This window comes from Rhagoletis pomonella, unplaced genomic scaffold, assembly GCF_013731165.1.
Source record: "Rhagoletis pomonella isolate Grant_MI unplaced genomic scaffold, Rhpom_1.0 Rhpom_scaffold_00008, whole genome shotgun sequence".
NCBI lineage: Eukaryota > Metazoa > Arthropoda > Insecta > Diptera > Tephritidae > Rhagoletis > Rhagoletis pomonella.
In genome coordinates this window covers 36,256,757-36,269,600 of record NW_023458562.1, presented here as the reverse complement: position 1 = coordinate 36,269,600, position 12,844 = coordinate 36,256,757, and the positions used below count along the sequence as shown (strand labels likewise).

Here is a 12,844-nt window from a genome sequence, read left to right as displayed (position 1 = left end):
GTTTATAGTTTGTGGACATCGCATCTACAACCCAAAAATTATTCGGTTTTGAAAAGTCTACTATGGTAACTGTTCCACTGTAATTATTCGTTCTTGTTCTTTGTTTCCTCTTACAACAAAGAACAAGATTTGAAAAAGATTTCGTTTAATTTGTAAAAAGTTTCATTTCACTTGAAAAAGGTTTCATTTGAGCTGAAAATGCTATATGGAGTGGTGGAAAAATAAAAAGGGACGCGTCATTTTAACAAATTGTACTCAAATATCACTCATTTTCTAACAAAAATCAAATAAACTCATTTTTCAAACTTTACAAAAATTATAAAAATTCTGCGAAAGTTGCATATAAATTCCCAACTTTTTAATCATATTTTTTTAGTATGATTTTATAGCTCATTAAATTCTAGTATAATAAAGTGCAAGTTTGAAATTGTAAAAAAACGCGTAGATTTATGATAATTTTTATAATTTTTGAACAAAGTTTGAAATATGAATTTACTTGATTTTTATTAGATAACAACATAACTTGTTAAAATGTCTCATTTCTATTGATTTTTCATCCCCTGTATACTAACTTATATAGTTTTTTTTTAGCTCCTGAACCGCTTTACCAAATCCAAACCTCGGTTCAAAGAAAAAAGAAAAACGTTTTGCCAAAGCAATCCAGAGGTAAAAAAAAAACGATTCGATCCGCTTTAACTTCGTGATATCACTACGAACGGTAACGGAGGCGCCAAAAACGCTGAGTGTCAAGAAGGAAATTTCGCACGACGGGAGATGTCAACTCTAGGAGAGCTCCTCTGAACCAATTAACAAGTAGGATCCTTAGTCCTCTTAACAGCTGCGACAGTGACAGTACGATGTGATATTTAATATCACCGCTTGAACCCCCATAAGACGTTATTCTGTGTATACACCAACCAGTATTGTGCATTGCAGCTTTGTGAACCCAGGAAGATCCCCTGGCCGGCCGCCTGCGGTGCACCTTCCTCCTTAAAGACCGTGCAGTTGAATGCGTTATTGTTTTCGTCCAGCGTTCGCTGAGCGGACACAAAGCCCATCTGTTCAAAAGCTGTTCGCAAGTAGCCAAAGTTCCCCCTACTATCTCTTTCATCGGTAAAATCGACTCGAGGGTGGCTTTCCTGGTCGACTCATTCGCAGCGCAGTTTCTTGCAACATCAATATGTCCGACGCGACCGAAAAATAGGTCAGACATTCCCATAATACGCACTATAGGCCAGCCCAGGATCACGCGGCATGCTTCCACAATTTTCATTTCTTTAACCTTAGGATCACTTTTGCGTTTGTGCCAGTTATGAGGAGTTGTGGCGTCTTTAAGCGTAAGATGATAATCAACCCTTTTTGGGGCGGACTACTCACAGCGCCTGATATACCACCCTCTGCACCCTTCAGATTATTTTCTGATTGCTACTCTTATCCAGTGCTTTCTACCGGACTAAGAGCTCCATGAATTATGATCCGACGGATGACTATGATGTCCTTACCGTATGATGGCTGTACCGAGTTTTCCCCGAATGCCCTTTCACAGGTCTCACTTGGATCTCACTATTTATTAAGAATTTTTAGATGGTGTTATTATTTTTTTCCATACAAAAAAGTGTCGAAACATAATGTCAGCAAAAAAATTATGAAAAATCCGCGCGAATTCTTAGCCACTTGAAACTTGCATACTTCGAATTTTTCTAAAAATTCGTAATAAAAAGTTGTTTGTTGTTATATAGTTTTGTTAAATTTTCCACAAACTAAAATTTAGACTTATATGGTTTTTGTGAAAAAATAACAATAAATAAATACTAAACTCAAAGAAAGAAAAGTAGTCAAAACTGGTCAAAATATAGTGTCCCTATTTTTTTTCAGACACCTGTATATAAAATTTGTAAAATAGTGTTTATGTTACGACTTTTTACAAAATTGTATTATTATTATGACACTTCCATCAAAATTTTTTTAGTTCACCTTTTTTCCATTGCTATTTATTTCACTATTCATACAGTTCCTCTTGATTTATTTGGTACCTGCCATGTACTCTAATTCGCCACATATTGTTCATTTCATTTGTAACTTTTTCTGTCATAAATATTTTTAAATATTCCTGTCATTTATTTATTAAGTGTTTGCTAGTTTTTAATTTTATTTTTCTATTTTTTTTTATTTTATTATTTTTTTCTTTATTTTAAATTCCCTTTCACCACATCGTTAGCACGTCATGGAGCCAGCCGCTACCTACTTTGCGCTAAATAAACCCCAGCATTCCCTAGCATATTTTCGCAACGCACACAGGCACTCACACTCAAACATGCATGTACATGTACATAAATGCACACGCGTCAATAAACATTTGTCTACTTTATTGTTTTTTCTTTGTTTTGCTCAATTCCGCCGACGCATTTGCTGCTAAGTAGCGGTTTAATTTCTATTATTTCTAATGTTATTTTGGTTCACAGCATCACGTCTCGTTATGTATGCAGTACGTAACGCTAATTCTGGAAATGAAATAAATTTGGCTGTTTTGTGCAAAAGAAAATTGAAAAGAACTACAAGTGAACAAAAAAGGTCTAAAGTACTTTTGCAAAACAATTTCGATTATTATTATTTTTTTTCTTGACGAGCCTTGGGGTTTTCTTTTTAAATTTTTCGGTGAAGACACTTACATTCGGCAATAAGTTTTTTAAATAGTTCTATTACAATAATCGAAACACTTCCTTAACAAAAGTTTAATGATTTTTGGTAAGCTGTTAATTACCGGCATTAGGGTGGTACAAGAAATATCAACATCTTAATGTTGAATGCGGCACCCCTTTATTTTGAAATTTCAAAATATTAAACACATTTTCAGGGGTCGCTACCAGACTTTGAAAAAAAATACAATAATAAAAATTCGATTCCTATACCGCTTAGTTATAGCTGGGCAAAGTAAAAATTTTTTTGCGATTTAAAAAAAATATATATTTTTTCAAACCCTGGTAGCGACCCCAAAAAAGTTTTTGTTTTAATTTTGTGCATGTCTTTATTTTGTACGTTAAACAAAATAAAGGGGGTCTCATGATTTTGATATTTTACACATCATATGTAGACATGCAGATATGGGAAAAATAATAGGTACACGACATTTAGACCAGTTTTGGCTATTTTCCTTTTGTTTGTTATATGTTTATTGTTTCTTAACATTATCTAACAAAAATCAAGTTAGTGGAAATTCCAAACTCTGCAGAAAAAGTAGAAAAATTCAACAATTTTTACAGCAACAGCAAACTTTTTATTAAGAATTTGATTAAGAATTCGAGTTGAGTTTTTATTTTTTTTTTTGCTGATGGTGTTATTTTCTTCCATACAAAAAAAAACAAAAATCCAGCAAAACAAAAATCAAAAATCAACGCAAGTTCTTAGTCACTTGAAACTGGCAAGCTAGAATTTAAAACCGCATTCCTGGAATTTTGCTAAAAATTCTTAAAAAAAAGTTTGTTGTAAAATTTTTTTAATCCTAATTTTTCCTTAAAATTTTAAACTTGTACTTATGAGCTGTATTTTTATAAAAAAATTATAAAAACTAAATACACATTAGAAAAAAGTCAAAACTGGTTAAAATGGCGCGTCCCAATTATTTTTCACATGACTGTACATATGTATGCTCTACTAAGCTTATTTTAGTTTTGTACAACTGTTAAATGCTAGTTTTTTGCATTTCTTTACTTCTTTTTCCCGCCGTTTTTCTGCAATCCTTCCTCAACAAATTAAAAATCAATATCGACGAGTAAAATTCTTGGAATACTTCTTAATTGAATTAAATATGTATGTATTTTTTAATAGCAGTCTATTTATAGAGGCTGAGAAATGCCAGTTATGTAGTTTAAAACAAGAGAATTGACTAAGCGGTTGTAATGGAAGCCTTGTTTTAAAATGCTTGTTTCTTTATATATACATTGTATATCCGCGCTGTGTAAACAACGTCAAAAGCCGCTAAGTTGTCAGCAGAGATTTTCTAAAAAAATATCTCCCTCATTTCCGGAATTAGAAGCATATAAAAATCAAGGATTTTTTTAGTGTTCGAAGGGCTTTAGGTACGTAAACAGGATGTATAGCATAAGGGAGAACATAGCATTCTCTAAATATTTACAGTATATTTTAATTTTATTTATTTTCCGGGTTCACTTAACGTTTTTTAATCCCTTTGCGTACGTCTAGTATTCATTATCGACATATTATTATATGTCTATTCCCGTACAGTTCTCGAATTTTCCGTCGGAATATTTATTGATGTCACCGATACCATGTTTATTGAGATTATTTTCAATGCCGTAATTGTTATAAAGATTTCATAATTTTTTTAACAAACGAGCTTACTATTATGGTTTTCGATATATTTTGTGATAACGACTAATTTATCGAAATTTTGTACAAAATTTGTTATCGATTTGTCTGTCAATATTGTGTCTGAAATGTATAAATAAATTTTTGTAGATTTTTATTTCCTATATACACCGATATTACTACCGATAAATTTGTGGGAATATATCGATAACAATATCGGTGTATATTGGTAACAAAAATCTACAAAAATTAACTTTTGATATCGAAAAAGTTGTGGATTTGATAGCCATCGGTGTATACTGGTAAAGGCAGTCCATAAAAGTTTACTTTTGATATCATTTTATATTGTATTAAAAAAAAACCTAATGAAAAAATGCCACATTCTTTTTTCCCAAAAGCAAAACTGCAAAACTGGGAAAAGCACTGAGTTGGAATGTTTGCGTGCTTTCTCATTTACATACATACCTCCTTTAGGAGTCTGTTATATATTTTAATTCGAACCCTTTTTGTATTAATTCCATGTCGAAAATTCCAATAATCAAACTTCTCTTCCGCGTTTCAGGTGCGTGTGCGTGGCAAATGATGGCCAAAAATGGCGGCTAAACCACCAAAGCCGCCAGCTACTTTTCTGAAGCAAAATAGTCACGGCAATAACAACGACAGCAACGCCAACCAAGTCCACAACAACCACAACAACAGTGATCCTAGCACTTCCACTGATTTAGCATCACCAAAACACACAACGCCTACCTCCGCAACGACGGGTACACCCCTCGCTGAAACCTTCAGCAAGCTGGGTATACGGCGTTACAACAGCCGAGACAATCTACTGAACAACATCAGCAACGATAACAATAACAGTGACAGTGGCATCGACGCCGCCGGCAATAATTCGGAGGGAGCGGCTAGCGCACGTCCCGCTTGCAATTGCACGAACATAAGTATTATGCATCTCTTTCATGAGATGAAGCAGGAGTTCCCCACCATACCCGATCCGATTGTAGCGCAGTGCGTGAACGAGAATTGCCATCAGCGTGAGAATTGCATACAGATGTTGAGAAATGAATTGGCATTGAATCCGACACCAGCGCAAACTTACCCAGCGAAGGTGTTGCAGCAACACAACATCAACCAGCAACATAATAGTGCCCATCAGTCGAAGCCATCGTTTCAACAACAACAACAACAGCAACGTCAATTTAGCCCCCAGGCGCAGACGTCGCCACAATCGCCACATCCGCAGCCACCGCAACGTCATAAAAACGCTGTGTCGCAAAAACCCGCTACGCCGTTGCGTCCGATTCGCGCCGCGCCAACACAGCCGCCGCCGGGTACGCTGCCACGGAAGCGAAGTGACGTGAAAACGAATTGTGATAGTGTTGAGCTGGTGCAAACAAATAATAGCAACAATAATAACTGCAATAATAGTGGTCACTTGTTGAAAGATGTTAGTAGTGATCATTTGCCGTGCAATAACCACAGCAGCAGCAACAACAATAGTGTCGGTGAACTCACAAGTCAAACGTGTGATATGCCCGCGGCCGCTTCCGCCACCACAAACACACCCGGTGAGTGTGCGCGCTCAAGTGATTTCGTAGCGGCGCTCAATAAGCTAGGCGCAACTCCGCCACCGCCAGCGCTAGCACCGTTGATAGCCACGCGTCCGCGCGCGCGACCCAATACGCTTAACTTGCAGGCGTCCCAACAGCAATTGCAACGGCAACAGCTGAACAAGCAGTTACAGCAGCATTTGCAGCAGCGCTGCCAGCTCCAGCAACAGCAACAGCAGCCATCGACCGGCTTGTCAGCGGATACGTCGCAGCAGAAGCCAATACGTAAAGCGCCGCTGCCTCCGATCGCGCCGAAGCCCGTCTTTCACAATCAAACCAACAATAGCCACAATCTAATTAACAACAACAACAATAACAGTTGCGGAAATTCACCACAATCACAAAGCGGTGGTAGCTACTCGACCGAATCGAACTTGACGAGTCCGATAAGTTCGTGCGGCGAGAGCGAATTCGCTGTCAATGTGGGATTGACATCGCAAGCTTTTGCGCTCGGCCACAACAATAACAATAGGCATAACAACAACAACAGTCACATTGCTTCCACTGCTCCAGCTTATCAGCAACAACCTTCATCGCCACTCAAATCGCCGATCCGTCATCGCTCAGTTATCACAGTGCAGCCAGAGCCGCCATACGCGCGTGATTTTCTACCTCCTTCGAATATTTCCACAAGCGCTGTATCAACTTCTTCCGCTGGCGGTAGTGCAAGTAGTACGCCAACAAGTCAGAAAAGTTATACCTCAGTCAATTTGACATTGCGTCAACCCACCGCCGTCGCACCACAGTCAACAATCGACATATCGGCCGGTCCAGCATTGAGCGGTAACGGTAGTGGTCTTACCTATTCCAGCACCTCGTTCGACGCTCGGCGTGGCTTTCAGCAAAATTTCCATATAACGGTCACTGATCAAGGTGGCGTCTTCAATGCGAGTCGCATACGACCGCGCAATAGTAGTAATTACGCTGGTGTGGAACAACAAGATGGTCCAGGTGGACCAACGGGCGGTATAAGTCCGACGGCGGTTGCAACGCACCATCAACAGCCGCCAACAACAACATTAACATCGCCAACATCACAGCCAGCGCATATGCTGGCGGTGCGAGGAAGTCAACCAGCAACTACAACAACGACAACATCACCAACAAGCGACGATATGTGCCTGCCATACGAAAATAGTGGTAAGTTTTTCTTGAAGTGAAGTCCAGTCGCCTTCTGGCAATCTGGAAGTAATTGGCTTTTTTTTCGTTTATTTGATGGTGGCTCAGAGAAAGAAAGATGTATTAGTTGTACTTTTTGGTGAGCTTTTAGAGTCAGCCTAGCTCTGTTGGTGGAAAGGGGTGTTAAAGGGAGGATTTAACTTCAACATAATTTAGTATCAGGTTCAATCCCGTATTCCTCGGACTAAAACTTGTAAAACTGTCAAAAAATAAAAATTTTGTATGTAACACACTCAGCTCACACATGTAAATAACAAAAAGACTTCCAAATTCATTAGAATCCACTTAAACAAGTATTTAAATAATTTTCACCTCACACTAGTCAGAGAACCGAGTACGGGATCGATTTCCAGTAAGATGTGACTATTTCCACTAGTCCGGACTCCTATGGAATCGCAACTATCGTTATAAAAAATTCACAGTTTATTTTTGCAAAAATGCTCGAAAAGAATTATTGTCAAAATGGAATACTTAGAACGAACGAGAGAACAAACCTTAAGTAGACTTACAGTAGGCATCGGTAACGATGTTAATACCTTTTTTACCACGCAAGGAGGAATTGGGTGCCCACTTTAGAGCAACATTCTTCAGTGTCTGAAAATATTGATCTATTCGCAAGCTAGGAAAGTTTGTTGTTTCCTCTTTGGAGCACTGATTCTAGATTCGGTGAAAAATCCTACACTCATGGGTGCAGCTAAGGTGGATGGAAGCGCACAGAGGATGTGCTCCACAGTCCCTTCATTCCGCGTTTCCCACAAATCTTTGCACAAATTGGAGCAAGCTTAAAGGTATGTGCAACTAAAAGCCCTTGTCCTGTTAGTACACCAACTAGAGGCCTAGCGCCCTCGCTCTTAAGAGATAAAAGAAACTATTCTAGACACCTGGCAGCACCGTCGCTACCTGCTACAGAACGACTTGATTGGCGAGTCTGTCGGCCTCCTCGTTGCCAGTATTCGTCAGAACCCCGAACAACTACACTTCCGTTCGTATAACTCAGTCATGCCTGCTTTTGTACTCTACCGTACTTCCTCAAGAAGTTGGGTGCACTATGACTGTCGATATAGAAATTCATTCGTGCCATTGCGTCAACCTTCAATCCAATAGTAGTCTCCACATACACCTTAAAGTTCAGGCCCAGGAACATATCGCGTGTTCTTCAACCAAAATCTGAAGTAGGGCATTTTTTTAAGTTTCCTGAGTTAGGGTGTTTCGAACCGACTGCCGAGATAGGTCGATCTTCCACTCAGCCGTCGATATAGGCTATTCCTCCAGGAAATGTTGTTGCTATACTATGTACTGTATACAAACTATTCCGTGGCAGTTTTGTACCCCATATTCTTGGATGTCCGGTCCGCCGTCGAAAAATTCAGCAAGGCATGGTATCAAGCCGTCGGTATAGTTCTAAGTTGCGTTGTCATTTTAATCATAGATAGTCCATATTTAGCGTCTATTCTTTTAAGAAATATTTTCTTCTTCATTATTGCACCACAGTTCAGTACCAGTAAAACAGTATTCCCCTGTAACTCTATCTGGCGTAGACTGCGTTGTTTATCCAGTTTAAATGCCTGCTCAGTTATCCACGTATATATACCATGCCAATGCCCTCGTGCACCATTTTGAAATCTTTATCGAAAATCGGATTTTATTTACTTTTCTAGTGAATTTGTTTGTTTTCGCTTTAACATTCTTTAACATTATTATTAACATATATACATTATTATTAACATATATATATTATTATTAACATATATACATTATTATTAACATATATACAGTAACTCAAACAAGTATTCCCGCGCTGATTTTTTTTTAATATACACAACGTATTTCAATAAAATTTTTATTTTATTGTTTTTTAAGTTAAGTTTTTATTTTATTTTTCAGGTCCAAGCCATATAAATCAAAGTTTCAAACTTTATACAAAATTTTGGAAAATTCAACAAATTTCATTGAAAATTTCGAACTTTTTAATCTGCATCTTTTCAACATTTTTCGTAATGCAGTTTTATAGCCCGTACAATTTTAGTGCATGTTTCAACTGGCTAAAAAATCCCGTTGATTTTTGAGAATTTATTTTTTTGTGTCTGCTTTCGCGTTTTTTATTTTTTATATAACAAGTGAAATTTATTTATTTTTTTGTTTATTTACAGAAACTGGTGTTGTTTTTTTGAAATTTTTTTGTGAATGGTCTCCCGCATTTTATTTCACAAAAAAAAAATCTCAAAAGCCAACGGGATTTTTTAGCTGCTTGAAACTTGCACTTCGTGAGACTAAAATTGTATGGGTTATAAAACTGCATACACAAAAAAGGTTGTGAGTTCAGCTTAAAAAGCTCGAAATTTTCTGAAAAATTGTTGAATTTTACTAAATTTTTTTACAAAATTTTGAACTTTGATTTATAATGTTTTGGCTAAAGCTTCGACAATATTTTTATAGAAAAATAACAAATAAACTTTGGCTTTAAAAACATTGTAAATATTAAAAAAAAAATCAACATGTGAACACTTGTTTGAGTCACTGTACGTACATACATACACACAAACAAATTATTTTATTTCCTTTTCAAAGTCAGGTGCACCCACATAAATTATTAACGACGCAATAACAATTTTAATCAATCTGATAAGCGTAGCGATTACTTTATGTGTTGGTAATGTTTATTATTATAAATTTGGTTTGTGTTTCTTACTTTGCGCGTCTTTGTCTGCCTTCGAGATTTGCGACACTTTTCCTTGTAAGCTTCATAGCTAAAAATAGGTAGAATAATCTCATACATACATACATATGTACATCGCACTGATATGTATGTATGTAGAGTGGAGTGCGTTATTGTCCTTTGCATAGTATGTATATGTATGCCTGGATATTTTACTATATCATCGTTTCTGTATTGGAAAGTTATGCTTGACCGTTAATGTAACAAAATTTAAGCTCGGCACACTCTGTATACACCCACAAATTATTAGGATGCCAAGGTAAGGCAACGTGTTGTGTTTCAAATGTTTATCGGTTGATTGATTAGAAAAAACTACATGCAAACATACATATGAACATACCCAGCAAACATTGAGGTTAGTTATCGATTACAGAATGATTGGAGAACTAGTCACATTCTCCAATCTCAAACGTTAGAGAACGATTCGAAAAACTATCGAGAATCATAGCGATCTCAACAAAAATGGGACATAGTTCTCGACTCGAGAAAATATTAATTCTCTAATCGAATTCTATTGTTGATCTCTAATGGGATTCGAATGTGAATTTCAAAGTGCTGTTTTGCTTTATTAAATAAAACGCTTTGTTTGTAAAATTGGTTTTAAATGTATTCGCAATAAAATAATAATGAATTAATTGAACTTAAAAATAATTTATGACTCATTTTATTTGGAATATTGCTTATTTACATTCATTGGAATTTGCGTTGTTTCTCTAATCGTTCTCGAGTCGAATTCTAATGTAGTTCTCTAACTTCGTCATCGACTCGAGAACGATTAGAGAATTACCCTAGTTATCTAATGTAGAAATCCAAATTTCTCTAACGTTAGAGACTGTGTTTGCTGGGTACATGCTACAATTTCAAGTAGTGCATAAATATATGTATGTATGTATGTATGAAATTAAGTTCACAGCGCTCTATTTGCACTTATTTATTATATATTTTTCATTTGTATGCACATGTAAATAATATTGTTGTCAGCTTTTTGCATTTTTGCCGACGTCATTTTCTGCTTAAACTAAATTAAGTAGATGATAGATTGTGAAATGCAATGTTTTTTTTTGTACATATGTATGTATATTTCTTCCTACATATTTGTATACTCAGTTATTTCATTTTGTCGCTTGCTTTTGTTATGTGTTCAGCTTTCTTATCTAATTTGCTTGCTTTTTAGTTAACACACATAAATATGTATACAAGCAGGAGCATACATACATATGTGGTATAAATGTACATATGCATGTATGTGCATTAGGGCGGGTCAACTTGTATTGGAGATTTTTTCGACTATGGGCGTATAGCACAAAAGAATCCTTCTACGTGTAGTTCTAAGAACATTTTCTGAAGAAACAATGGGTCTAAAATAAATTTGGAGTTTGCCATATTTCGAAAATAGGTTTCTTAGCATTTTGCTATAGTGCCGTAAAGTAAAGTGCTTAAATTTTGTATAAAAACATTCTAAAAGTGTTGTTTTTTTTTTGTATGAGACGGCCGTTGTGGTGAGTGGTTAGCAGTGCGCCCTACCAATCTGCAGCACCTGGGCTCATGCCCGGTTCAACATCAAAAAATAAAAAACCAAAGTTTTTTTCTAGTAGCGGTCACCCCTCGGCAGGCAATGGCAAACCTCCGAGATTATTTCTGCCAAAATACAATCTCGCCGTTCGGAGTCGGCGTAAAACTGTCCCCTTTGTGTGGCAAGCTTACCCAAACACTACGTGTAAGCGCCTATCTATTATTATTATTAAACCATTTCTGCCCTTATCTTTTTCTTAAAACATTTTCTTCGAAACCTATTTTCGCAGTTTGGCAAACTCCAAATTGGTTTTAGACCCATGGTTCCTTCGGCAAATTTGCTTAGAATTATACGTAGAATCCTCCTATGCCATACACACATATTCAAAAAAAAAATATGTAAATGATAACAATTCAAAACTTCTTGGAATATATTTCTTAGCAAAAAATTATTTTGAACTAGTGTTTCGAGGAAATTACATATACATATGCATATGTATGTGCTTTAATAAGTATGATCTATTTTTTGACCCGCTTTAGGCGTTTTAAAAGTAATTAGATTAAACTATTCATCTAATTGATAATTACACTATTTTACAAGAAATCCCACCTGTGGCCCTACACCATTTCCACTTATGTAAAATGCTCCGCTGAATCTGAATATAACGTCAAAACATAATAAACTATAATAGTTTTTGAGATATAGACAAATTTCGGTTTTTTGTTAACTTTTGGATTCTCGCGCGTCAAAGCGTGATCTTTCGTAAATACAATAAGGCTCTGCTTATCTAAATTGGATAATAAAATGTAGAAGTTATGAACACTTAAGTAGAGATACATACAAAAAGTTGCAATACAAATTTATGTTTTGCATATTAGTGTACCTTTTACTACATTTTTGAATCGCTATATCTCAGAAATGGTAATCCTTAGGATGAAAAATGTTATAATAGTTTTTATAGATAATTGTATGATCTACACTTTCGTCTCAACTATTTTTATGATAAACCGTACCATTTGGCTGAAAAATGCGAAAAAGCAATTTATGTGACCTTTGACCTAGAGGTGGGATCGATGGGGACTTATTTATTGAGCCAACTTGACTGGGCTAACAATATTATTGAAGTTTTTCGAATTTTTCTAATTCACAAGAAATTGAAAAGCATCAAATAAACAAAAGATAAAAAGCAAAAGCGTGTTAAAACGTCACGTCCCTATTTATATTTTCGCCACCGTATGTAGCTGCTATGCACTTGCTTTTTGTTTTAATTGTGCGTTCTTCATGTGTCCCTCCTTTTTCTGTACGTAATTTTTTAGTTTGCTTGTTTTTTCTCACGTTAGGACATATTTCTTATTACGTTTTAACGCTTTGACAACTTAATGCACTTTTTTTAATTTTTTCTCTTCATTATAGCTTGTTTTCAAGATTTAATATCTTATTTTTATTTGTGTCGCCAACGATCTGCAACCCACTACTTTTTTATTCTTATTTTTTGTTTTT

General features: G+C 36.0%; 1 protein-coding gene across 2 annotated transcripts in view; it reads left to right on the top strand.

The window, feature by feature from the left end:
* LOC118744766 (transcription factor mef2A) overlaps positions 1 to 12,844 on the top strand; it is a 44,620-nt gene that overhangs the window by 24,374 nt on the left and 7,402 nt on the right. For both annotated transcript variants that reach the window (XM_036478079.1, XM_036478080.1), the window contains exon 2: positions 4,889 to 7,076. In XM_036478079.1, the coding sequence (XP_036333972.1) occupies positions 4,919 to 7,076 (2,158 nt within the window). In that variant the 5' untranslated portion in view covers positions 4,889 to 4,918. The remainder of the gene's footprint in view (positions 1 to 4,888; positions 7,077 to 12,844) is intronic.